The sequence below is a fragment of the Xiphophorus hellerii genome, chromosome 14, assembly GCF_003331165.1.
Source record: "Xiphophorus hellerii strain 12219 chromosome 14, Xiphophorus_hellerii-4.1, whole genome shotgun sequence".
Taxonomy (NCBI): Eukaryota; Metazoa; Chordata; class Actinopteri; order Cyprinodontiformes; family Poeciliidae; genus Xiphophorus; species Xiphophorus hellerii.
Window position 1 is genome coordinate 5,430,832 of NC_045685.1, and position 27,429 is coordinate 5,458,260.

General features: G+C 39.7%; 1 protein-coding gene across 1 annotated transcript in view; it reads left to right on the forward strand.

Annotated features, from left to right (window-relative positions):
• Positions 1-27,429, forward strand: part of sorcs2 (sortilin-related VPS10 domain containing receptor 2) — a 308,171-nt gene that overhangs the window by 251,630 nt on the left and 29,112 nt on the right. The window contains exons 4-9 of the mRNA XM_032583365.1: positions 2,134-2,298; positions 4,859-4,932; positions 6,996-7,060; positions 13,474-13,592; positions 17,560-17,649; positions 26,658-26,837. Of these exons, the coding sequence (XP_032439256.1) occupies positions 2,134-2,298; positions 4,859-4,932; positions 6,996-7,060; positions 13,474-13,592; positions 17,560-17,649; positions 26,658-26,837 (693 nt within the window). The remainder of the gene's footprint in view (positions 1-2,133; positions 2,299-4,858; positions 4,933-6,995; positions 7,061-13,473; positions 13,593-17,559; positions 17,650-26,657; positions 26,838-27,429) is intronic.

Consider the following 27,429-nt stretch of genomic DNA (forward strand, 5'->3'; position numbering starts at 1 on the left):
CTTGGCGCTGCCTCCCCCATACGTCACTGTTCCCCCGGGCTTACAAGCATCCCTGTTTTTCCTCCAAATGTAACAATGGTCATCATGCCCAAACAGTTCCACTTTGGTTTCATCAGACCACAGGACATGTCTCTGAAAATAAGGGTCTGTGTTTGCGAACTGCAATTTGGTGTTTTGTTCATTCTTTTGGGGTAGAGGCTTGTTCCTTGCCGAATGGCCTTTTAACCCATGTCAGTGTAAGACGTGTTTCCCTGTGGATAATGATCCTGTCTCACCAGTTTCTCCAGCATCTTCACAAGGTCTTTGGCTTGTGAAGATGTAAAAGACCTTGGTGTCTACCTGCACACAACCAAGACACAGAACCTGCCTCCTTCCTGTGCGGTATGAGGGCTGGACATCGCATCATGTCCATACTTGTGTACAACTGTTTGAACAGAATGTAGTGCCTTCAAGCGTAGGTAAATAGTTGTCATGGGTGATTCAGACTTGTGCAGCTGCACAATTCTCTTCTTGATATCTTGGCTGATTTCTACAGACTTTCCCATTGGGTCAAACAAGAAAGCAGAGGTTTCCAGGTTTAGTCTTAAAATACATCCATAGGTCTGCCTCCAACTAACTCAGAAGTTTCCAAAGTCATGATTTAGCTAATTCTAACTGAACTTGCTGATACAACTTCAACAGTGAGATAAAAAGGTGTGTGTCCTTTTTTATTTTTTTTAGTTTGGTGAATATAGATTTTCGGTTTTTACTGTGCACGTTGTTGCTAAGAGATGTTACATTTTCACACTCGTAGCCTTAATGACATTTAATCCAAAATGTGACAAAACAACAACCAGATGACATAACCTTTCCCTTCCCAGGTTCCTATCCCTTAAATTTGTCCACGGTTCTTACTTATTTGCAGAAAAGCAGCTCTGGTTCAGTTCAGAGTTTAGAAGTCTTGTGATTGGATGCCTCCTTTTTGTGCCGCACGTCGATATTATCTTGCACGCCAATTGTTCAATCTGATCTACTTGTTGGTGTCTGAATGTTGCTGGGTTAATGAGACTTGTAGTGTAAAGGCATATCGAGTTCCATCCACGTACAACAATCATATTCACTGATTTAAAACCTTTCGAATTGTTTTATGTTAACATACTTCCTTTACTGCTTTGCATTATTTCATCTGACACTGACAGCAAACACACATTGAATTAAATATGCTCTGGTGTTGCGGATGGAAAGTCGGGATCCTAATTTACACCAACAAACTCTCGTTGGTCAGCGTCCCGCTGCTCTTATGCTGCGCATGAATGGTCCTGGCTCATTAATTCCTATTGATTTCTGCTATTGGTAGCTTTAAATGGCTCATAACTGTGATTGGTGGTTGGGCAGGTCCTGGTCTGGCCCGTGTTAATGCTTTCACTTTGTGAGCTATAAAACTCTAAATAGATAATCAATGCAAGGTCGTCCATCTCTGAAGTTGACTTAAAAAAAAAAAAAGTTTTGAGGTTTATATAATGGCTGACTAAATGTAAACGTGAAGTTGCACAATTCATTTGTGTGGGAGACAATACGCACAACTCTGCTACAGGATATGTAAATAAACATCAACTTTTGGAATGTTTTATATTCACTGTTCAATACTTGCTACATTCATTTAGCATAAGTGCTGCCTCATACTGACGGCCGTGAGTTCCGTGGTGGAAAATCTCATTGTCAGATAAGATATTGTGAATTTATTACCAGGTGCTACAGTTTTTCTTTACAATGCTTGTCGCAGCCTTCCAACTCCCAAAACTGACTTTTTTTCCGAGAAAGGCTGTGGGTGACAACTGGTTTGTTTTTTTGAACACACACAACGATTTGTTGGTCTATGTGTAGCAAAAGAACATTAAAATAAATTGTTTTAACTTATATTTTATTTCACAAAGACTGAACAATAAACTAAATAAATGATGCTAAAAAAACATTTAAGTAAAACAAAAAAAAAATGTACAAGGTTAATTTTTTTCTGTTTTGCAATGTTTTCCTAACTTTCTGAGACCACCCCCACAGCGCCCTCTGGAGGCCCCCAATCTGAACATCACCACTGTAGAACATTAGCTCTCCAGGCGTTTGACTTCTGACCTCTCCTTGCCTTCGGTCTTTCAGGTGGTCATGGTGGGCTCGTCCATCAACGAACGAGATCAGATGCTCTTCATCAGCACAGACGAGGGCTCCTCCTTCCAACGGCAGGCGGTCGCCTTCACACCAGAGACCGTCATCTTCCACCCAAAGGAGGAAGACAAGCTGCTGGCGTACTGCAAGGACGGACGGGTGAGGGACCAGGGACTCTGAGACTTCCCGTTTCAAACACGCCAAGTTTGTCCCCGATTCAATAATCCGTCTTATTAGCATCTCTGTCATGGACTTGGCAGCTGAGCCTTTGCGACATGGCTGTTCTTGTTCACAGCGTGGCGGGAATGGTGCTAGAACAAGAAAATATGAGCAGCGGACAGACTGGCGCGCTGTTAATTTTCTAACATTTGGACTGATTATATAAACTGCTTCCTTGGGAGACGAACTGAAAGTGAGCAGCACGTATTGAGTCGACAATTATCGTGGAAGTAACTCAGGCGTAGCGGGCGTCTCCGAATGCGAGACAATACGTTGTGTTCTCTTGCAACTTCAAAGTCTGGCGTTCTCATTAGAGGGAAATTGTCAGTTACAGTTGGAGCCTTAAAACCGGCTATTTAACAGTGACAGATGTAGGGCAGGGAGGGATCCTCAGGTGCTGCCTAATGAATGTACACACACACACACACACACACGCGCGCCCACAGCTAGATAATAATGCGGCTTCGTGGCTCTGAAAATGCCTTCAGATGCTGTTTTAGTTCCGTTCTCTTTGTAGCCTGGAGGCATCGCAGTCGCTCGACGACCGCGCCGCACAAGTAGAGACCCGTCTGTGTGAAAGGCTCTGCCCTCGTCTATAATTGAGACCTTGTGTCATGCTGGTTGTGCCTTGTGATGTCACAGACTGACATTTACAGTTTATCACATTCAATTGTTCTAAGTTCGTAAGAAATGAATTATCGTCGTCGTGTCTTCATTGAGGATAAAGCGAAACCGGAGTTAAAATTCTTTTTTTGACGGGTAAAAACTTGACGTATAAAGCTGAGTCAGATCGCCAATCTTCATCATCACACATATAGTGTGTACAATTTTCACACAATGTAGATTTGACTTATTTAAAGGTATGCAAAGAAAAAAGAATGTTTTGTTACAATCATTTTAGGCCTTTTTACTTAAGTCTGGATGACCACAGTCTTCAGTCTGGTGTATTGGTCTAAACTAGCCCTCATTTTGAAGGACAGTTCTGTTTACAGAAACTTCAGTGTCCATTTAATTTGTGGTTTTATTTATTTATTTTTCTATTTATTTTTGATGTTTAAAATGTCTTCCAGTTCCTATGTGAAATGCTCATTAGAAGTTAAAGTGTATTGGTCTTTGAGAGGTTGTACTTGCGTTACAACGCCATCACCAATATATTACTTCAAAGCGGTCTCAAAACTACAATATTGTCATTTATCACAGTAACTTTTGGGAGAATTTATTGTCCAGCTTGTTATTGTTAGAAGCTACACTCCACAGAAACCGTAAACCACAACTTAAAAGTTGGTGCAAGTGGAATTTAAATGTCTCAGTGCAAAAAAAAAAAAGTAAAAATCTTAATGGATTTCTTTCAGGCGGTTTCTGCTTCCCGTCGTACAGCAACGTTCCTCCAACTCACCAGCAAGACTCTCTGACCTTTTCTTCAGAGTTATCAAAGACATCCTTACCAGTTCCTTGAACCGCTTCGCTTTACCGGCTTGATTTGGCAGAGGCAGATTCCACTCTGATGCTTTGTAACATGGACTCTTGAGTTAAGATTAAACTCTTAAGAGGAAAGGATTTTGTCCTTTTGGTCACTAGCCATAGCACCCGACCTGCAGTGATAACAGAGACACAAAACAACATATAAATCTGCAGTTTACTCATTAAGCTCACTCCTTGTGTACTGAGTCTTGCCTACTGGAGTTAAGACTTGGTAAATTTCTGATTTCGCCTCAGAAACATCTGGAAACGTCCCGAACAAGGTTCATCACACCAAACACTTCAGTCTAGACTTCAGCGACCTAGACTGTGAAGTAGCTTCTTCCCATTGAAAGCAGCCCTTTTTTGTTTCCACAATGCTTTCCTATGGAGTCCTCTTTACATTTTACATGGGTAAATAAAGTCTAAGTATGCCACAAAAAAGGGTCCAGGCTTCTTGCGCTTTTATACTCAGAGCTTTACATTTTTAACAGGAAGGGCCTTTAGTGACGACATATTTCACAAAGGATAAATCACACACGAGAAATGAGGGTAGGGAAAAAAGGTGAGGTTTAATGAAATGGCAGTAAATCTTTGTCAAAGTCGCGCGATAGAGAGAGGTCTGTGCTCAAATCCTTTTCTGACTTTAATTATATTTTTTTAGATATTGAGGACAGTTTGAAAATCGATAGAATTTCATTATGGCTGCGATCAATGGTTCAACCAACCTGCATATTACTACCAACACACTGTCCTGAGCGTAGTTCAAGAAGTTTCAAACACACACACACCACACATGCACTTTGCAGTCCTCACCTGTTATGATTAATAATTAACTGAGCTCAATCTTGACTTGGTGAACCATGAAATTCTGTAGCTTGATTGGGTGATTTTTTTATTTTATTTTTTTCATATTCCATCCCATCAATTTAACCTCCATTGAGAGCGATCCAGCTGGTAATAAGCTACAGGTTGTGGCCATGATTAAAGCTAAACGCACTAAGTGTTGGGTTTTTCTGTCTCACTGCGTTCTTGTCTGCAGCTCTTCGCTTCAACCGATCTGGGCCGCAAGTGGACTTTACTTCAAGAGAGGGTGACCAAGGACAGAATATTCTGGTCAGTAACTCTTTATTCTCCTAATAAAAAGGCACAAACGTGTACAATAAAAATACAGCACCTTCTATAAATTTAAGATTAAGTATCAGGCCGTTACATAAATGATTTGTAATTTTACAATAATGTAGGAGCCCAGGTAGATTATTCGTGTCACACATTAACTGAGAATGTGTCTGCTTCTCAAGTTAAAAATAAAAGAACTGTAGTGGTATCCAAAATTCAATTGAGTGTTATTAACACTTTTAAAAGAAATATATATATAAAAAAAAAATCATTTCAGAAGGATTTAATTAATTTGTCATTGCTTTTTAAGATAAAATGATAAGAAAGCAGCAGAAAATGAAGTCTCAAATTGCCAAAGCACAACTTTTCCAATCTTTCTGAAAATTATGTTGACAAAATACACAAGCCTGTTTTATTTTCTGCTTAAGAAAAAGCTCTTTAAAAAAAAAAGTTTTTTATTATTGACAGGAAACTGGAGAGTGTTTTGGTCAGGCGATGCATTGTTCCCTTTAGTTACAGCTGATCTGAAAAATACCCAGTTTCAACATAAAATGATTGTAATTAATGTCTCAGTGTTATTTCACAGCATTAAATGAGCCCTGATTAAGACAAAGACATAACAGATCAAATACAATTTATTTGTGAAGACCCATTTGATTTATATAAGAAGAAATGGAACTCCTTTTAGCGGTCTGATGTTTTTCTTCTTTCAATCCACCCTTATACGTTAATCATTGCTCTTAATTTGTCTATATAAGAAAAGTAATAATGTTTTAACTTTCCATTAAATCACAGAGTTCTAATCAAACGTGCTGCTAATTTTACAGATCACCAAAGGGCGCAAAGAATGACACTAAATCTGTATTTAGCTCTGAGTGTTTCAGAATGAAATGGAAGCTTCCTATTTTGCACTTTCCCTTAAACTAAAGCTTTATTTATTTACTCGAGCACCTTGGGGGGGATTGAAGGCAGTTCACCAGCATGCTTTGATGTCCTTATTTATGACTCAGTTTATTTATTTCTTATATATTCTGCTGGGATGACATTGTCCTTTTAATTCCATATTTTCTACTGAGATTATACATTTTTAAAATATCTTTATTCAATCTCATTGTTATTTATTGTTGAGTGTTTTTATTCTTTTTATTTTTATTATTGTTTTTTGTGCTATGCTGAGACAAATAATTACCCCCTCCCTCTCTTTCCAGGAATCAATAAAGTCTTATCTAGCTGTCTAGCTAGCTACATTTGAATCAGCTTCTCCTAGCTAGCTAGCTGTAAAGCTAGCCAGGGTCATTAAGAATTACTTATAAGAACCTTCAATAGAGCAGGGTTTTAACTATTTTAAGACAAATACAAAAACGAACCTGTCTTTAGTGTCTTATGTTAGATTTATGCTGTTAGCATTACTAGCTCTAAACAGCAATGTGTTTTCACTACGTATCTAACTCGCTGATTTCCAAAATACTGCCAACATTGCCAACAATTCCAAATCTAGCATAACAGACAGATGTTGAAAACCTAAAGGTATGAAACAGCGCTGCGTTGCTGCTATACCTTCAGCTCGGCTAATGTTTGCCGAATCAGCTAAGATCCAATTTGCTACTTTAGCAGTTCATCAAAAAGTCCCCAAGGTGAGAACAAGTTGATGTTTTGTAGCAGGTGGCTCCTTTTTATGCCTGAAACAATCAGACCGAAAACAAAACAAAAAGAACTAATAAGCAAAAGTTTGGTTCTTTGTTGTAGCATCCCAAATGAAAAACTGATGCGTAGAAAGTATAGCTATATTTCTAAAAGCCAGTTACACATGATCTGCTAAACTATCTCTATACCTAAATCATTCATTTTGCTAGCTTCTTTCAGTAACAACCTTCACACCAAAGAGTGGAGCTAATGTGACCTGGTATTGCGTCAGTATTCACCGGTCTGGAAAAAATCTGACTTTGATAAATCTCTGATGCACTACTGCGCGTACATGAAGTATTTGAATGAAAATCTATTATCAAACCAAACGATCAGAAACATTTCATAATAATGGAAAACCTCTTGTGTGTTTTTAGGTCTGTGTCTGGTGTGGATTTGGACCCTGATCTGGTGCACATGGAAATGCAAGATTCAAGTGGAGGTACTGTGATGATTCTTTTATTTATTAGTGTGTCAACGTCAAAGAAACCAATTCGTCATTTCCACTTAGTGGTACATCACAGGTTCACGTGTTCCAGTGCGCCTTTTTGTGGGTTTAATTGTAAAAGCGGCTTTTGCAACCAAACCATGCCTCACAATTCCTTCAGTTGTAGCTTCACAGGGAAATAGTTTAGGGATAGTAAGATAACGGTGGAGCTTCTGGTGTCACACAACGCTCTCCGTTGATTGGAGGACACAAAAACATGACTGCTTACGGTGTTTTTGTGAGACATGGTGGATCTTTTATAGCTTATTGATCGGGCGTTTCTGCCTCTCCAATGAAAGACCGACTGGCAGTGGAAACACTCTCCTCCTTTCAATGGCTAAACATTCAGGTCCCGTCTACGCCGCCACGACAAGAACAAACTCTTTCAGATGCTCTAGATTGCAAGGAAAATGTGTGTTTGGTTGAGGAAAAAAACAGAATCTTTAAAAACATTTCTGAAAAAATATTGACAAATACGAATCAAGGACAAATTTTTGAGAAGCCCCAATACGACAGATCACCTCCACAAACGTGCCAGAAGAAATAACGTAACCCTGTGAATAAAAACATAAGTTGCACTGATTTTTTTTATTCTTTTTTTTTTTTTTATGTATGTATAAAACCTTGTAGCCATGACGATGACAATGGTGTCTTAAATTTCTCCCACGGCGTGGGCATTTTGATATTTCTCCTTGAAAATCCTACTGATCAGGTAGGTGAGGACATTTTTTTCTTGGACAAAATAGCATCTCAAAAGAAAGGCAGCAGAGTACAAGGGGCTCAAACGTACCTCCTCAGAGATCAATTCCTCCACAAAATGAAGGTTTTACCGAAATGCACACAATAAAACTAATTCATACGAAATCTATACGAAAAAGTGTTTGCTTCATTTCTTCACACTTACACCCCAAAAAATAAAGTTTGCAGACACGCCAGTATACAGTTGGTATGATGTGAATAGCAGAGGTGTGACCAAGTCACTGTGTTGCAAGTCTCAAGTAAGTCTCTGTCCTCAAGTCCGAGTCAAGTCTCAAGTAAAGACAGGCAAAAGTCCGAGTCAAGTCTCAAGTCAGGAACCTTTAATTTCAAGTCATTTCGAGTCGTTTTTATTTTATTTATTTTTTATAATTTGCAATTATACATAAAATTCAAATAATAGACCATTTGTTCTTTTTAAAATATGTATTTGAGGGTCATTTGTGATCCTCTTATTCATCTGGTGTTCTTCAAATCTGTCAGAAGTAAACAGATGTCAGAAAATAAATTACAGCCTTTCATGAATTACATTTGACTTCAGTTTACTCCTTCTATTCATAAATAAACATCAACACTACAACAATCATAGTTTTCAAAAATGAAATAAGTATAAATGAAGTTATCACAAGTAAACTCAGGAAGGTCTGGTGCATTTATTTTTCTGCTTTTATTTCTAAGTATGTTAGTTTCAGTCCTCCATAAATATGGGACAGATATTCTAAACACAAAATTTATTTGGGACAGTCACTGTATTTGGTCTTTTTTTTTTTTCCCAGCAAAGCTATACTACTTGGAAGTGGCTTCTGTGCCACATGTGACAGTCACGCCGGTCAGTGCATTAAGTCAAAAACAGTTGACTTAATGCACTGACTGCAGTAAACAATATATTGTCAATATAATTTCCCAACGTAGATGTCTTCAAATACACCAACCATCCTTAGATGATACTAGACCCGGCTCATCATCATGATGGGACAGAGAGACTCTGTTCCCTGTGTTCAGGTCCAGAATCTGCTTTCTGTTCCGGAGCCCCGCTCACTATCCACCGGCTTCCTGAGCTAACACGGTGCACATTATTTGTGGAGGCATTTGAAGGACCGGATTTATGGTAAATCATCACCAATTTAACCCGGAGTACACATGCTAACACGAAGTTAGCTAAAGTCAACTATCTTACAGCAAAAGAAAAGTGCCACCTACCGATCTTTGTGAAGCTTCAAATGCCGGACAAAGTTGGACGTCGTGGCATCTCCATCCGATATTCTCTTCTTGCATGTTTTACAAGTTGCAGTTCGTTTTTTAGTCGAAAGTTCATAACCTACGTAGCCAAAAGAAATTACTCGCGGAAGCATATTCGAGCGGTTATTTCGTATTTCGTTCCCTGAGCTCTGTAGCTTTGCCGCGTTTTTTTAAACGTCCAAATCCTGTTAATTTGATTGGTTGTGCTGCAGCTACGTACACATACATACATAAGGAGAGAGGAAAACCATAGTGACGGTCTGCGCATATTGATACGGAATGAGTGAAATTAATTAATGACGCCACTTTATAAATAATGTGTTTTAAATTTTAAGACTTTGAGTAAAAAATATCAAGTCTTTTCAAGTAAACAGCTTCAAGTCGAGTCAAGTCCCAAGTCAATGGCATGAAAGTCAAAGTCAAGTCCGAGTCTTTGAGCATTTTTTCAAGTCAAGTCTCAAGTCGTGATTTTAACGACTCGAGTCTGACTCGAGTCCAAGTCATGTGACTCGAGTCCCCACCTCTGGTGAATAGTACCAACTACCTTGGATTCATTACCTTAGTTTACTTTATTTATTTTTTTGTTTTTATCCCTGTGGATGTTCTCAGTTCCCAAAACTGTGTGGTGAGTTATTCTCTCCTCCAACCACCAAGTCAACTGTTCAGTGCAGCTACTAGAAACGATAAGTGATCATAAATGTTGTACTTAGTGAGTTGGTGATGTAAATGGATGCAGGGGACATTGTAAATATTGTAAATGTCCACTTGTGTTTATACATTACTTAAATAACCCTCCAGCTATAAGTGAGGGTTCATTGTGAATGACGGTCAAAGGGCGTGAAAACCCTGTTTTTTAAATGAATACCGCTTATTGTTTCTTCATGAAACTGCCCTGTAGAAACAAAAAAAGAAAAAAGAAAGCCGAACCTCTTGAGGAGAGTGCTGTGAAATCTGTCGGCCTGAACAGGGACCGCCTGTCTTCGGCGAGTGCGAAGAGGAAAGGCACGTCTGTGCGGGCCGGGTGCCCAGGCATGGGAGCGCTTCCTAGGGCTGCGGGCGGCGCCACATGCTCCTCCTGCCTCTCTCTTTTTCGGTGCCCAGATAGAAGCCGAGTCAAAGCGGGGCCGGGGCGACCAGGCGTGCAAAACCATTCTGTTCAGTCCACCCCTCGTCACACGCGGCGCCGCCGAGGTTAAACGGCGAGCGACAGCGAAGGACGCAGAGTCGAGGGGATCCATGTGAGACGAGGAACGGCGGCCTCTCGTCGCTCTGGGCCTCCGGCAGGCGAGAGGGTACGGGACTCCAGAAAAGATCCGCGCCGATTGATTGATGAGCCATGTGTGCAACGGGGGCTTACAGGGAGAATAACCATGTGTGTGTGTGTGTGTGTCATTAGGGAGACTGATGTGCAGGGAAGCATGTGTAGATACATACAGGCCTAGAAACATCGACTGATACAGAGATACCTACACAAACACACATTTCCCTCAAGTCTAGATATTCAAACAACCAGTTTATTAGACCAAAAAATAAAAAATCTAAAATCCTGTTTACTTGTCGTCTTACAGTTTTCCCAGGGATAATACCTCAGTTGCTTTGGGGAAGAACAAATATGCACGCTTGCAGATGTGAAAGGACAGCTAAAAAAGGCATGAGGAAGTGCACGAGCCACTAGCCGGAAATGAACACTTAGCCCGCCTTAATAGTTTTTTAATGAGTTCCTCGCCATATGCTGCTTTGATTAAATGTCTGGGCTTTTCAATAAATTAGCCACTCCATTTGTTACAGCGGACACCTCTCCAGTGTCTCGGGGGGGGGGGGGGGGGGGGGGGGGGGGGGGGGGGGGGGGGGACGCTGGTGGGGGAGGGCAGGGTACAGTGCCAATAAAGAGGGCTGACTAGGTGATGCAATGTCGACTTTTTTCTTCCCGGAGCTAAAGTCATTACTCTGATTGTCCTTTCTTCTCCTTTTATTCCTCTGAGAAACAATGCTGTCACACAATATAAGATGTCACCGTTAAAGTCTGCATTCCCTTAATGGAGGAGGTCGGAGGACCAAAGAGAAAGTTCCAGAAAAAAGGCTGTTTGAAACCGTACCAACAAGAAAGACATTGTAATACCTACAACCCACCAGCAGGTGGAGATAATGCTGACATTAAGTACTAACATCATGTAGCAATGATTCTGAATTGCTACATCATTGCTAGGCTAGCTATTTCGCGGCTAAAAATTCTTCCAAAAAGAAATGCAGGTTGTGTTTTCTTTGACGCTGTTTAGCGTGTTATTAACTTGTTCAGCTTAAATGTCAAGTAGCAGTGAAACCGTAAACCATAGAAGAGTGGACGCTGCCTTGGCTTTCATGTCTTGGTAGCGAGACATGAAAGCTACCAAGATATCCGTGAGATATCCGCCATTTTGTGAGTGACAAAATCTTTGCCCATACGAGTCAGATTGAGAAGAATTTCCCAAAGAAAGATAATTAACATTCAGCACATTTTGATGACTTCACAATATTTTATGCACAATAATATAGTAATGGAAAAAAACTCATTTTAGTAAAAAATAATGTCATATCTGAGATAGATTATCTCCAATAATAGAGTAAAACCAAGCTAACTAGTCGGTAATCTACCGTTTGTCCCCCCCTGCATATATTCACTTATTATCAAATGCAAAACAGTATATGCTGCTCGCTCAGCAAATAGAAAATAACGTTTGTTTGTCTCTGATGGAGTTTCACTTTTACTTTCTCAAGTAAGAGATGTGATAATTCGTAGCAATATTACTCAATAAAGGTAAAAGTATGATGGAGTAAAACTACTTTTTTTTTTTCAAAGTTACTCAACTACAAAAAACACCTCTTCTTCTATGTAATAATTTTTTTTCACAATCTCTGGAGATTAAGTTTACAAAAATTACTCCAGGAAGGGTTGTTCTTAAAAATCCACTCTGGAAAGCCATTTTAAACATCTCATTTTCGTTCTGAGTGCTATGTTTCAATGTGGACAGCAGGGGGAGCTACGCAAAGTCTGTTTGGCACAAAGTCTATGGTTCTGCAATATCGGAGTCATGTATGAAAACACACATCTGACTCATGAACACCTGGAGGCAGCTTAAAGAAAAGTTCATCACCCCAACGCAAATTCAATTTGGCTTACATATGTACAGAAATTACATGTGAGACCAGCAATTTAAAACTGACAACATAAAGTTACAAGAATGTTTGTAACTTTGATATAAAAAAAGACTCCTATCAGTGGCTGAATGTGTTAAAAGCTTCCTCCCACTGCAGAGGATGGAAGTCCAGACTCATCCGTCCCATTGAAATGTTACATTGTACATGTGGACTCCAAACCTCACACCTGTGTGGGTGCATGAAGACTTAGAATGGGATAGTATGCTGTTTTTGTGTGTGTGTGTTATAATAATTTTTTTCTCTGCTACCAGCTTGCCGCAGCCTCTGTGTAGGATAATGTGTTGATATTGCTGATGCATCTGCTGGATTGAAATTCAGCAGTGGGTGAGCTCTGCAACAGGTGCTAACCTCGCTGTGTCTGTCTGTGAGGATCAGCTCCCCCGCCCCGACCATTTGGACGCCAGATTTCCATGGAGAAGCTGTCAGATCTTATGGTGTTTGGACGAAAGAGATGTCTCAATTTATTGTCTTTTCCAACACTAACACACTTTCATTTTTGCGTCCCGCTGTGTGCAGCCTCCTCTGCTTTTCGTGTGGCAGGTTTACAGTGAAAGCTGAAGTTTTACTACTATTCCTTCATCTTTGTTTTGCTTTTTTACATCACTTAAATGGCTACTTGTGGGGCATCTAGAGTTTGTTTTATGTTTTAAATAGCAAAAATGTGCAAATACCCCCTTTAAAATTCTTATAACTGCCTATTTTAATAGTTAAACACCAAACACACCTTAATATGCGTTAATGCGCTCAGTGGAAACTGCCTTAGCACAGAGGCAAACATTTTCTGTCTTTCTTGGGAGTACAGCCAATCGACTGCAAGATAAACGAGTGGCGCTTTTCGATTGGATGCGCTGAAAATGCCAGCCAATGCAATTTTTTCATTAATACAAAAAAGTATTAAAATCCAGAGTGGATTTTTAAGAATAACAATTATTCATGGAAGTTTCCATGAATAATTTGGATTTTTGTTTCACAGAAGAATCAGCAAATTGCTGAATCCACAAATACAGTGAACAGCGAATCGGAAAGTCTTAATCGCTATGGAATACCCGATAATAATAATAATAATAATAATAATGGTTGGCTAAATATTCAAAATAGACATAGAAAGGACAGAGAGTTGTTTTTATTTTTAAATGGTAACCAATGTTTCCGCCCTGTTCCTTCGTGTCTCTCCGCAGGCCACCTCTACGTTACCTGCCTCATCCAGAACTGTTCGGACAAAATGCTGACCGCCCAGTTTCTGGGTAGAATTGATCACAATTCGCTGCTGGTGCAAGACGACTACATATTTGTAAAGGTAATTATGACCACTGCAGGATTGGTCTATAACAAGACATGTTTTCCATTTTATAAGTGAAATATTTACCCAGGGGAACTAGTAGCTTTTTCATCAATATTAAGGAATTGTTGACGTAAAAAAAAAGCTTGTACTTCTTGCTAAAAAGTTACTCGTAAGATAGCTGTGTCTTATTTTAAGCGTACCAAGATATTTGCACTGGAAACTAGAGCTAAAACACTTAGTAGGATTTTGTTTTCTCTCAGTTATAGCAGCATTGCCTGTGTTGATTTTACTAAGAAACTAATATGAACGTAGCCATCTTTGTTTCAAATAACATCTTTTTAAAAAAGCACCTCCTAAATGCTGATGTGACGCATCGAACAAGGCGTGTATTTATTTTACTAGTAACTGTGTTTGCCTTCAGAGTTAAGCCTTTAACTTTCAGACAGTTTTTCTCTAGATAAATTCTTCCTGGCCAGATAACTCTTTATGTACTGCGGTGTGCATAAAATCGAAAAAGAATCGCTATTCTGGGATTGTGTGCTGAATTAATTTCCTCTGTAATAGACTTGCCATGCAGTACAGTATACTAAAGCATGCAAAGCCCGATAAGTGAATTCCATTTGCATGCGATAACAGGAAGATATACATGTGGCACAGCAGAGCGGAGTCCTTGTAATGAGATGAATTAGTCATATACTGTTGGGTTGTGTGTGTCGCGTCGTATGTGGATGAATACGTGTGAATGTGTGTCTGCAGCTTTCGCTTTTGTTATTACTTGCGAGAGTGAATGAAATGCCTTGGAGCCGCAAGGTCATGTATAGTTATTCTTCAGGAATTCACCCAGTTCTCCCAGTATCACTCACCCACCGCCACCATATTAATGGATACGTGCAGGTAAAAAGGAGCTCACTGACACTTGGGAGCTGAGAAAACAAGTTATTAAATGTGTCCTTTAAATTCTCCTAAAGAAAAATAATAATTCTGAACAGATTTAAAAATGTAGTCAAAAGAAAGCAACGCTATATTTTGTTTCGGTGCAAAATGTAGCGTCAGAACACCATATTTTAGTAAGTGTTGGACGTCCTCTGCTACTTCCTTTGGAATACTTTTGATCTTTATGGACATTTTAACGATACAAGCTCCACAACTGAATCACATCTGATTTAGTAAAGAAATTCCAATCAGGTTTTAGTAGGAGGTGTTCCACAGTCGGTGCTTCTACATCCAAACTAACATTTTTGAGGCAGATTCAATGACATGTAGCTGTTTTTTCCCCCCCTATCAACCGGTGTACTTTTTTGTGTGCTGTATTTGTTGTTTTGAGCCTTCTTCAGTTTTTATCCTGGTTAAAAAAAAAAGGTATGTCAAGTAACCAAACTCTGGGAAGCATGGTGCCTGAATTCTGTTAGATTTTTAATCTACATTGGATAAATTTGACCACAGGGTTATGAATGATAATCTTAATAACTTTACTTGATGGTCTGCAACTGTTTTAAAATGTTTACATCTTACCGGTCTGGAAGGAAAGTGAAGCATTCCCGCAAATCTGTTTACATTTGACTTAGCAGACCTGATGCGCGGGGTTCCTCCAGGTGCAGTGAAGTTCCAATATAGAAACTATAGTAAATAAAAACCATGAAAGCTGCTTGTTTCCTTGTAAACATGTGTAGTTTTGACTTGGTATTCCTCAGTCATTACTCTAAACTGTTAGCAGGGCTACTTTAATAAGATATTTCATATTTTTCATGAAAAAGGGCTGGATTATATCTGGTTACAAGGTCAATATACAATCCATTTTGCATCTCTCGCTGTGACCTTCAGCGCTTTGAAGAAACAAGCTCCTTATGTCTAAGAACAATCGTGTAATTATGACGCATTGATTAAGGTCAACAAGCAAGAACTCTGTGATTTCCTTAGTTTACCTCTTTACTCCTTTCATGATGCCGTTTGATTTTTTAAAACTTACTGGAGATTTTTCTTTTTACACAGAGATAATTAAATTCTGGAGGTTTTTAATGTTGCTTTTCTGTTTGTTGAGTTATTTTTATTTCTTCTAGCCTAACCTCGTTGTGTTACATTTTTTGCTTTGTGATTGTATATACAATAATGCCATATAATTAACAATTACTTGCCTTAATGAACAAGAGAAACCAGAGCAACAAAGGAGCTCAAGACGCTTAATTAGCCTCCAGATTATTTTATTTGATTACGTAAAAAACACAAAAAGTTGCATCACAGCTAACATCTGTTTTAGTTACAACACAATATGAATGTAACTCACAGAACAGCCTTTTAGTATTAAATGCCGATCACAAATATTCATAGGCACGTACGAAACATCATATGAATTATGTACATTGTGTTATACTCTTAAGAAGTAACTTTAAAGAAGGCCCTGAACTACATTATGTGAATTTTTGTTTGTTCTTAGACTGAACACATTATTCTTATATTATGGAAACACATATGAATAAAAATGTTTTACCTTAAAGAATAGATTAAAGAAAAGAAACCAAGTCACTGACTTCACCCTCAAAACCTTCCACACTATTATATTTACAATCCTTTCTCTTAGAAACGAAAGTTCAAAAAAATACCTTAAAACCATCATAAAAGTCAATTTTCAGGTATGAATTAATTAGATGCTGAAAAGCTTCAAAACAGAACAATTTATAATTACAAGTTAAACATTGGAGACTCATAAATGTATGTTCTGTGTAAAAAAAACAAAAAAAACAAAACCTTATTATAAAGAGTGGAGTTTATGAGATAAAATAAGTGCATTTTACTGTGCCAGTGTACTGTAAAAAAACTAGGACAGTTTTTACAGTACACAGGACAATATGAAAGCATAGGTTTTCATAATTTTACTGTCGTGGCTTGCTGTTATATAACAGAATCAAATACAGCAAGAGAAAATACTATTAACCTACTTCTTCTAAGATATAGACGAGTAAAACACAAATATCCTCTCAGAAGCTGAGAATAAAGTCTAGTTACACTTAATTGTTCTACTTCTCTTCAGAAATTCAGTCAGTATCTCCTTTCTTTAGCCGATTCTATTTTAAAAACTCGGTCGGTTTCATCACTTTTTCTTTTCTTTTTTTTGTCAAGTCGCTTGTTAGCATTTAAACACATTCCAATGCTCGTCTGCCCTTTTCAATCAAAGCCGACGCCTCTCAGCACAACTCCTGAATGAGCTGACAAAAATTCAGATTTTCTCAAACAAGAGCGGAAAGAAACAGAAATAAATTACCCTTTTGCAGATGCTTTCAAAAGCAATTAATTATCCATCAGATTCAGAAAGGATTTTAAAAGATTTACTATTAGCTAAAAAATAAAAGAAGATGACCGGTGATGTACAAAAAGTGCAGTGGTAGGCGAACCTCTCGTGTTAGATTTCCGACGTTTGGCTTCAGTGTGCCGTCGATCTCAGGCTTTTATGAAGCTTCCTCTGCAGCTGTGTTGGTGAAGTCAGGTTCAGCTGGAGGGCAGCGCGACTCGCATTTTGTGGAAATCTCTGCAATGTGAGGCAGTCTCTTTGAATTCACCTCACAACATGTGTGAGCCACTAATGAGAAATAGTGACTCCTGCTTGACCAGTGAGTTGCACAAGGGCTGATGCTCACTATCTTCTTCTTTATCATTTCCGAAGACAGAAAATGACTTTAAACTTCAGCCTAAACGTACATTTATGTGTTTTTATATCCAAATTGTCACTTTTCTTTGTCAAGTTTTTACATTTTCAATCTTAAAGTAAGTTTCCATTTAATGGAACTTATTATTAGTAAGCTTTACGGAGCACCTCTACAGAATACAGAGTTTTTCTAAAAGTCTATCTTTAAAAGAAAGTAAATTAAGAAAGTCCTATGTTATCAGATATAATGTCTCTGTAACTAAATGTCACATTTATACAAAATATTTAGCAATGTTATGAACTGAGGCTTACATTTAGTGTCTTTTTCTCTTTTTGTCTCAATAGGTCACAACAGGTAACCGCACCAAGCACTATGTGTCCTATCGGCGCAATGAGTTCGTCCAGATGAGGTTTCCCAAGTATGCCCTGCCGAAGGTAAAGAGCAGCAAAGCTGATGTAACTCTAAGCTCTTGTGTCAATCCATGAGTTGCCTCGGTTACTTCTGGTATTCCTCAGGGATGACTACTCGTTTCCTATTAGGTTTCCTTGTTAGTACAGACACTAATTGTAGTGGAATCTTACTAGGCATATGCACAAAGTCAAATTTCTTTTTCCCTTTCATCATTAAAGACATCTTAGCAACTCTTTAAGGATTATTGGAATAGACCAGGGGTGCCCAAAGTCGGTCCTCGACGGCCGGCATCCTGCATGTTTCAGTTCTCTCCCTGGAGGTAGTAACAACCTCCTCAGCATGACAATGTTCTTCTTAGGCCTTCTAACGAGCCATCATTTGACCCAGAGGTATTAAACCAGAGAGAGAACTAAAACATGCAGGATGCCGGGCCTCCAGAACCCACTGGAGGCCCGGCATCCTGCATGCCGGCCCCCGACTGGAATATACAGTCATGTGGTTGTTACATTCTGAACTTTAGAAAGATGCCTGTTACCATGCCAGCTGTATGTTTTGCAACACTAAGGTTGGAAAAACACTTTTCTATTATATATAAATAGATGCTTTGTGTTTGATAGCCTGGGAGTAAGAAACCAGCTAATATTAATGTACTGTGGTAGAGGGTAGGAGTGCTTTTAGTTTACTGTCTTTGTATTTATGGAATACTTGTGCATCCAGTGTGTATTTAATCTCAAAGCACCCTGATCAATACAAATGGAAGCAGTGGGTTGGCAGTTCAGATCCACACTTTGTCTGTCTCAGTCATTGTGGTGAGACTTCACCCGCCTCGCCTGCTGGTGGTGGTCAGAGGACCCCAGGGCAGCTGTGGGTACCATCTATCTCACCTCAGTTGTGTGAATGTGTGCATGAATGGGTGAACGACTGAATGTGGTGTAAAGCGTATTAGTGTCCGGACTTGATAAAGCTCCATTTACCATTTATCACATATTTAAACAATCTACCTATTTCACACTTGTTATATATTTCTGTATTTAGAGATTTTCTCTATAGTGTGCGCAGATGTTGGGCAAGGCCATTGGCCAAAAATTGGAAAATTATTCTTTTGCTAAGGCTTGTGCAGAAGACCGAGAGAGAAATATCCAAACCCTCTACTCCGGGGATTCCCACCTGCATTTGGAAATCAGTCTCACCACCGTCTTACACAAACTCGTCGGCGTTGGGCGTTAGCGTAGCTCTTGCCCCTCAAATAAATTACAGTACCGGCCCGACAAATGGTACGCTGCATAAAATATTCCTACTCGCACATCGATCCGCCCGTGCGTCACGTCACTGCCGCGGTCAAAGACGGTAAACAACTTTGTCTTCGGCCCAAGGTTGGACGGGAACCTCTGCTGTCAGCCGGTGCGGCACAGGGAGCTGTTTTAAGGCAACACCAGTCAGAGTGCTATTGACCTATGCTGATGACATGCAGAGCCCGGGGGGGGGAAGCTACATGTAGTTTTCCACGTTTAGAATCGACCCTTGAATTGACGGTCTGTCAGAGGAGACTCCTCGTCGCCTTCGTTCAACTCCAGCTCCCCTACATACAACGTCCCTGTGGTTTGGCTGCAGCACTCACTGATCCTTAAAGAAGGTGAGAGGGATTGAATTGCGCACACACATTCCTTTTTGCCTTTAAGCACCTATGCACTTGCACACCCACGCCTACACACACACAAAACAAAACATAAAATTTGATTAGGTGTGGATGGGAGGCGGTGGATAAATCACTTTATGCATGAGTGTCGGCATACGGAGGGGTGTGTGTGAGAGTGTGTGTTTAGTCAAAACACACACTTAGTTGCTCCCTGTGCCTCGTCTCGCCTCTCTCCGCATGTGTCCTCTTACTTGGGTGAGCAGATAGGTCACAGTTTGCAAAGCTTTTAGGTAGAGCGACATGGGGCAAGGTGTTGGCAGTGACACGGGGGCCTGAGGAGAGATATCGAAGGAAGGAGATTAGGAGAAAGTGTGTGTGTGTTTCTGTAAGGAGGGCGGGGAGAGGGAGCAGTGTTTTGCTGTTTTTCTGCTGTGAATAATTGAAAAGCTCGGGGAATGAAAAAAAAATGCAGAGGCCATCAGAGAAAGCTGTTTGGCTCTGTCTTGTAAGACCTGACCCGAGTTATGGATTAACCGCACACACACACACACACCCACACACAACATGCGCGCATAGGCATATGCACAGGCACCGAGTTTGTTGGGCTGTGAAATCACAGGTAATAATTGTCCCTTTTCTGCTTGGCTTCCAATCTCTTCTTTTGATGGCCAACCTTTTTTGTTTTTGTTTTTTCTTCTCCCGGTTTGTTTGTCCAAGAGCAATCAGAAACCTGAGGTGGACCTGGAACAGTAGAAAACAGGTTTGACATTTCAATAGTTGCAGTTGGAAGGTTGTTCAAACTGATCAGTCTTGATAAATTGTCTAAGGGTCTTTTTCCAAGATGGTTGGCCAACAGAAAATGCAACTGATTCACACCAGGAAAGACTTTTGGTCCACTTGGTTGGTCCGGACCAAAAGTGGACTTTTTTTGATTGTTTGCTTGTTTGGTGTGGTTCGGTTTACAGCCAAAGCCCTTTGGGTGTCAGTCATAGCTCCCATTGGCCGGAAATGATGGGGGCGGGACAGTGCACAGACCCGGAGAACCAAACCTCGAAGTCCTGATTGCTGCATTATTTCGGTTTCTGCGTCACCATTTTGAATGTCGAGAGCAACTTGGGCATCCCGATTTGATGTTTCTAATTTTGGAACAACATCTGCAAATCGGCGCTGAAACCCGAATGAGGCGAGACGATCTGAGCTCCTGGCATCTCGGCTTTAATTCCATCCCACCGATCCAGAAATAAAAAGCCGTCAGGTTCAGTTCAAATCTAATTCATTCCGTTAGTTTCACGGTAATCATTTAGCAGAGTTCCAGAAAAGCAAAACGTAATCTTACTTCACTAGGTTAAAAGCCACCAAACTATTACTGCTCTGTAATTAGCACTGCTAACATACTGACATTCATTTTATTCCCTTAACTGTTATCAAGGTCATTCCTGACACCAAAAAAAAAAAGTTTATTTTGAAAAAAATAAATAAATAAGCTGAGTTTGTTAGAGATTCTAATTCAATGATATTTTAGAATAATTGTGGATTTAGTCTGGAATGCAGCGAGGGGAAAAAAACAAACTTTTAAAGGTCAGTGATTTTTTTTTTTTGGATAAAACCAAGCAAGACAAGGGAGCCTTTAGGCTGCATATATGATAGCTTTTTCAACTATAAAATGTGTCGCAATAAAAAAAAAAAAGAAGAAAGAAAAGTCAGAGTTTAATTTCGGGAAAGGAAGTAGAGTGAATGGATTGTCGCCGTCCATCCGGCTGTGACGGCTGATTGGCTGGGAGGTGGTGGCGTGGTGCTGTCAAATCTCAAAAATAAATCTTTCCGGCGCGAGTTGTTGTGATGATGCGAACCAGTAAAGCTCTGAGACTGGGAGCCCAGAACTAAACCCAGTCCTGCTGAGGCACTAATCCTTACCTCTGATCACAGACTGCGCCTTGCAGCAGAGAACTTCAGAAGCTGTTTGAGAGCAACTGACTGAAATAGTGAGCAGAGGACAGATTTAGGATTTAAATGGTTTATTTAACCAAAACTGCAACGTTACATTTAACAGACAGACGGTCACAGGTTCCTACTCACTCCCTCCCTTCATCCCTCGATTCACAGGTTCTTCCTTATTTCCGCTCTTGGGGGTTCAGCCAATCAGTGCCAAGGAAGATAAATGGCGCTCCTTGATTGGCTGCTTTACAAACGCCAGCCAATTGCACGTCGACTAGCATTGTGCCCAGATGTTTCAGATTCCTGAGCTGCATTTTCTTTCAAATATTTTAGCTCTAAGAAAAAAAAAAACTGAAAAAAAAGTAGAAATAAGACAAATTTGTGCGAATAATTTGCAGTCATATTCCACAAAAAACAATCACCAAATAGATGAATTTGCAACGACTGAGTCGCAAACGGGGAAATAGGCTGGAGTCCATTGTAACGCATGTTGAAATTATGAATCAGTCAATTCGTTGCAGAGAGCTTATAATACAGCAAAAATAATCTAAAGAGCCATAGAAATATAAAAAGCCAAAACGTTCCTGATGAAATCTATCGTCAAGTCCAACAGTCATGTTTGACATAAAAACTACAAACTTAAACATCATACCTCCAGTGAAACATGGCGGTGGCAGCATCATGTTCTCAGATGACTTTTCTTTAGATGAAATTTAGGCGAGTTGCAATAACATATTTTGCTGGACGATAAATTGTCCCAGAAATCCTTGCGATAAACAATAACACTGTCGTTCTGAAAACATTTTCAACTAATATAACGATGAGGGCAGAATAATTCAAATACACATTCTCAACGATCAGTAGATTTTACTTCCAGAGAACATTTAACACTTTTTAAATATCTAAAATAAAGAAGCAAGACGACCGAAACGACAAACAATTAAAATGGATCATAAAGTCTCAACAAAACAAAGTGAATTTTTATGCTCAGAAAGGAAAATCATGCAAAACTGCCAGTTAGGACTTTTGTAAAAAAAAAAAAAAAAGAAATGATGAGAATAATAACAAAAATGCAAACTAACTACATTATGCTGTGTGTGAAATGTATTCAGCATTTTTCAAAGTGACGGCTTTTCAATAATAATAATAAAGTTAACTGCATAAGAATGCAAATGAAAACGATTAGATTGTGATTAATTGGTTTATTGCTTATTGTGATGAAAGCAGACTTACTTTAAGATGAATAAAACTCTAAACACTAAATATCACTCAGTTTCACACGACAAACTTCTTTACATCAGCTAGCAGTGCAGACCTATAGTATAGATAAGTGTCTGCATGTTTGTTTATTTCTTGTAACGTTCCCTCCGACAGATTTTTTCTGTTTTTCAGTCGAACTTTCTCATTAAAAGTGTAGAAAGTTTTGAAATGATGTATCATGGTGTCATTTCTTTGAATGCTTGTAGTTTTTTTTTTTATAGCTACAGTCACGAGTCAGCAAACTGATGAAGGATTGCTGCGTCACACTGACAAGTCTCAGCTTTAAGCTGTTGAACCTCAGCATGGAGCTACAGTAGAAAGAAAAGTCATTTCAGTAGCTTTCTGGCATCAAGATTGTCTTTCGAAACTATTTCTACAGCTTACATTCACACAGATCGGCGTCAGCCTCGCGGGTTTATATGCGTGTGTTGACTTTACTCCGTCGCCTCCACCGAATCTTTTTAGCGGCGGATTACGTTGTCTCCTCTGCGGCGCGGCGGGCGGCGCGGCTGACTGAATGTCAAAAGGCAGCCGGAGCTGCGGGTCGGTGTCCCTTTCAGCGCCGCCTCCTCCTGCTGCTGCGGCTCCGCGCCGCCAAATGAGACAGGATGTCAGCCGTAAACCGCGGCGAAGCGGCGTTTAATGAAGAGCGGGGACTTGGAAGAGGAGGTCGTGGGACGAGGAGGGCGACGCATCAAACAGAGCGGCTTATTACATAACCCATAGGTTTTTATTCCTAAAATAATATACAAAAAACTCCTTATGGGGTTTCATAGGAACTCACTCTTTTATTTGAGTGTCATATCTTTACTATGAAGTCAATTATGTCTTTCGATCCAAAGGTTTCTTTCCTAAAGGGGCAGTGTTATGTTAAACCAACTCTTTTTTTTATTTTTTTTTAGCTTTATATTATATTTGTATTCCCTCATCAAAAACATACCTGGAGAGTTGCTGTGATTCTTTCATGCATGTTTGAGAAATCCTATAACCTCCAATGGCAAAGGTTCATCTGTCCATAACTCCAAGCTTCAGATCACCCCTCCACCCAGTCAGCTCCTTCAGACTAGCCAGCAGCATTTAGCAGTCATTATGCAGTGCACATTGCTTGTTTCAGTGTGGACTTTAGGTTCTTGCCTCAACAGGGTCAGATACCCACTCCGATGTTTTCGCAACGTTATTTCTCGTTTAGTGTTAACTGTGCTGGACGTGTGGTAAGCTTATTAATCGTGCCTCAGAAACCCAGGCCCAATCCGACTGTCTGTAAAAAAAAAAAAAATTGGCCCGACATAGCCTGAAGTTCAGTTCGGATGGTAAATCTGAGCTTTAATATAGAGGAGTAAAAACTGTAGGGCCGCTGGTTTCCTGGCCATAGGACACGTTGAGTGAAGCTGCATCTGGACGTGTATGAACCACTGCATTAAAGCGAAGTAGAAATAATCCAGTTCGTTGTTACATTACATTTCATGTCTGTTTACTGATTTACTCTCCGAGTTGAGTCGGGAGCAAATTTTCTGGGACGTGTGACTGACAGGAGCGGAACGGGGCGGGGCCGCACTTGCGTTCATTGAGCACTCGTTACAGTCTAATGAATTTTTTTGTCACCTTGCTTTCTTTCTTCACAGTGATTAAAATAGAATCGACCCCCATTTTTCATACAGTGGACCATACAAATTATTCTAAATCATCTTCTATCAAAGCAAATAACGAGGGGCGTAATATCAGACAACTTCTTTTCATCACAAAGAAGTTTGTGGCGGCGACAGAAGCAAAACTGTAAACGTAAGAAGTGAGGAAAGTGTTAAATACCCAGCATCCTGCAGGAAACCAATCGCACCAGTTTGTGGATGAAAATAAAGACAAACGGAATAATGAAACAGAAAAAGAAAACAAAACGCAGCAACATATAACAAACCCCCCACTAGATTCAATAGACTGAATTGACAATTCAGTCTATTGTCAATTTGTGACCTTATTTTATACTTGTGCACAAGAACTCCATGTACTTAGACATTACTAATCAATTCAGTTGTTTTTGGGAAGTTTGTTTATTATTACTATTAATGTTATTATTAGGCATTGTGGTAATGAAAATCTCAGAAAACTTGAAACATTCTAAATTTTCTGTTTATTTCAGCAGAGTTCACATCCAGCTGACCCTCTTTATGGCTTTAAATTCTCGGCTTTCGAAAGTGCAAGATTTGAACAAAATATTCCACGGCAACCTTTTTGTCATTTCATACTGTTTTGGTTTACGTAACCTCTTAACCGACGTTTTTAGGTTAAAAATGCCTAAAGTCGATTCATGTCCTCCTCATGAATCCTTTGCGTAATCAGTGAACAATCCCAAAAAAGGATCAGAACCATAATCAGTGTGTATAGAGTTTATACCGGCGTTTCTAATGCGTTGGATTGGGATCAGGACACTGCCATGAATTCCTTCAGCTCTCAACATTAACTCCTCTTTACGTTGATCGTTTTTCTCAGTTTGCTCGTTTTGTCATAATGCCGTCGCACGCAATTTGCAACGGAGCCGGCTAATTGAATCAGAAACGTTACGTTCTTAAATATGAAGATCGATGCGCGGCCCTTTGTTGTTGTATTTCCGTCACTCGGAACGACAATAAATCTAGAGGTAATTGAGCCTGAGTGTGTCTTTATAATCAAGATGGAAGAGTGTTAATGATTACACACACCCTCGGAGGAGCTTCCCTCCGCACGCTGGTGGTTTTGTCTTCAGATGGTATGGTAATGTAATCAGTAACACAGAGAAAGTGCTGAGTCGCCCTTGTGTGGCTGCTACATTATTTCATGAGTGATGAAGCCGTTTTCCTCACAGTCCCAAGAGCACCGACAAGTACACTTAGCAAGTTTGCTCTAGCTGCCAAATGGTTGTTGCTTTTTTTTTCTTTTACATTTTGAAGCGCTTCACTGTTTTGTTTTGTTTTCTTCAAATCCTCTTGCTGCCACTGGTGTTGTTTTTATTGGGTTGCGTTATCTGCTTTTCTTTGTGTATTTTCTTTTCGGCTTTTCATTATTTTTACTTTTCTTATTACAGAGGCCCAATACAAAGCTTTTATTTAAGTTTTGTATTAACAACAACATTTATTTTCCCTTTGGGATCAATAAAATATTTTTGAATTTACATTTTATTTAAAAGGGGAGGTATTACGTAAAATTGACTTTAATTAATAATTGTGTTACAATGTTATTCTCTCATCAAAAACGTACCTGGAGTGTTGCCTTGATTCTTTCGTGCATGTTTGAGAAATCCTTTCATCTCCCGTGGCAACCACTCAGCTGTGCAAAACGCCCAGGTGGGCCTAGCCCCGCCTTCTCGGCGCAGCTCCTCCTCGTTTCCTCCCGCTCAGCTCCTTCAAACTAGCTAGCATCATTAGCAAACACCTGATTGAACATTAGCTGAGCTCCTCATAGGAGCTGCTTCTCAGTGCAACGCTGTTAAAAATGTTGTTAAAGGGTTAATAGAGGAGCCATGCTGTCATGACTTCCTGAAGGCAGAGTTTCAGAAAGAGCAGAAATTTCTTAGAGACAGAGGCCCAATTTTAAGGCGTTAAATTCCAACCTTATATTCTTTTAAGTCATGTTTGATATCTGTAGCATTCTTATAACAACTGAAAATAACATAGCACAATAGCGCAATATTGTATTTTATTTTATTTTATTTTAACTTATTTTATAAGTTATAAAAACTTAGTACATAGCACAATCAAGTAACATAGTTACTTGATTGTGCTATGAAATGGCACTTTAACTTTTTTGTGGCAGCAGAACTGATTGTAGCGTTAGTGAGAGTTCCACCTGTGACTTATTACGTAAAGTTGTGGTCATAGTTTCAGTTGGTTTTTTTATATTTGCAACCTAAATAGTGTAAAAAAGACACTATTCTTCAGGGCACCAAACTCAGTCTGGGCGTCCAGCAGGCTATTGTTCAGAAGGTCAAACCAATATTACATGTTTTTGGAGGCGTACAGCAGAGTTCACATCCTGCTGACCCCTTCAGTACCTCATCGCATCTGTTATTGCTTGGAGTGTCTACGTTGTTAGCGGGCAATATGAGAAAGTGTCTTTTTCCAAATTGTTGTGGAGTAAAAGTTTTTAACCTGGGGTTGTTACGCCAATTTAAAAAAAAAAAGGGGTCTCTTCTCACCCGTTTCCTGCTCTCTCCCTTCCTACCTCCTGCAGGATGTTCAGATAGTGAGCACAGACGAGAGCCAGGTGTTCCTGGCCCTCCAGGAGTGGTACCAGTCGGACACGTACAACCTGTACCAGTCGGACTCGCAGGGCGTCTACTACTCCATGATCCTGGAGAACGTCCGCAGCACCAAGCAGCCGGAGGAGAGCGTCCTCATCGACATCCTGGAGGTGAGGCGCTCCGTAACGAATGACAAATGTGTTGTTTGTGTGTTTTTTTTCTCCTTCTGTTTTCTTCCTTAATAATTCATTTTTTAGTGATTGAATCTATAAGTTGCAACTATGAACACAAATGAAGCCAGATGTTCCACTGGCGGGGAACCGGTGGAAACGTCGTGACGGTGTTCCCGGGTCCTAAGCAAACAAAATGAGCATCTGATGATGTTATAAGTAAACGAACCACTTAGCCACATTTAAGGGGATAACGCTTACACTTCCCTTCATTAATCTTACTATCAGTAAATCCCATTAAAAGCCCAGAGCCACTGATGTACTTGGTCTCGTTGGGATTTATCTATTGTAGGAGAGGCTTTCACACCGTTTTTTGGGGGGTTTCTAGTAAAATGTAATATACTTTTCTCTCCTGAACCTATTTTTAATGTGTTACTCAAACAGGAGGTGGAACTCTATGATTTTTTTTAAAATTATTATTATGCTTTGGTTATAGTGTTCCTCAAACGTTTTCAGAGTTGGGACCAGTAACCCATTTAACAAACACTCACAGACCACCTAATTCATATGTGCCAAACTCAAGGCCTGGGGG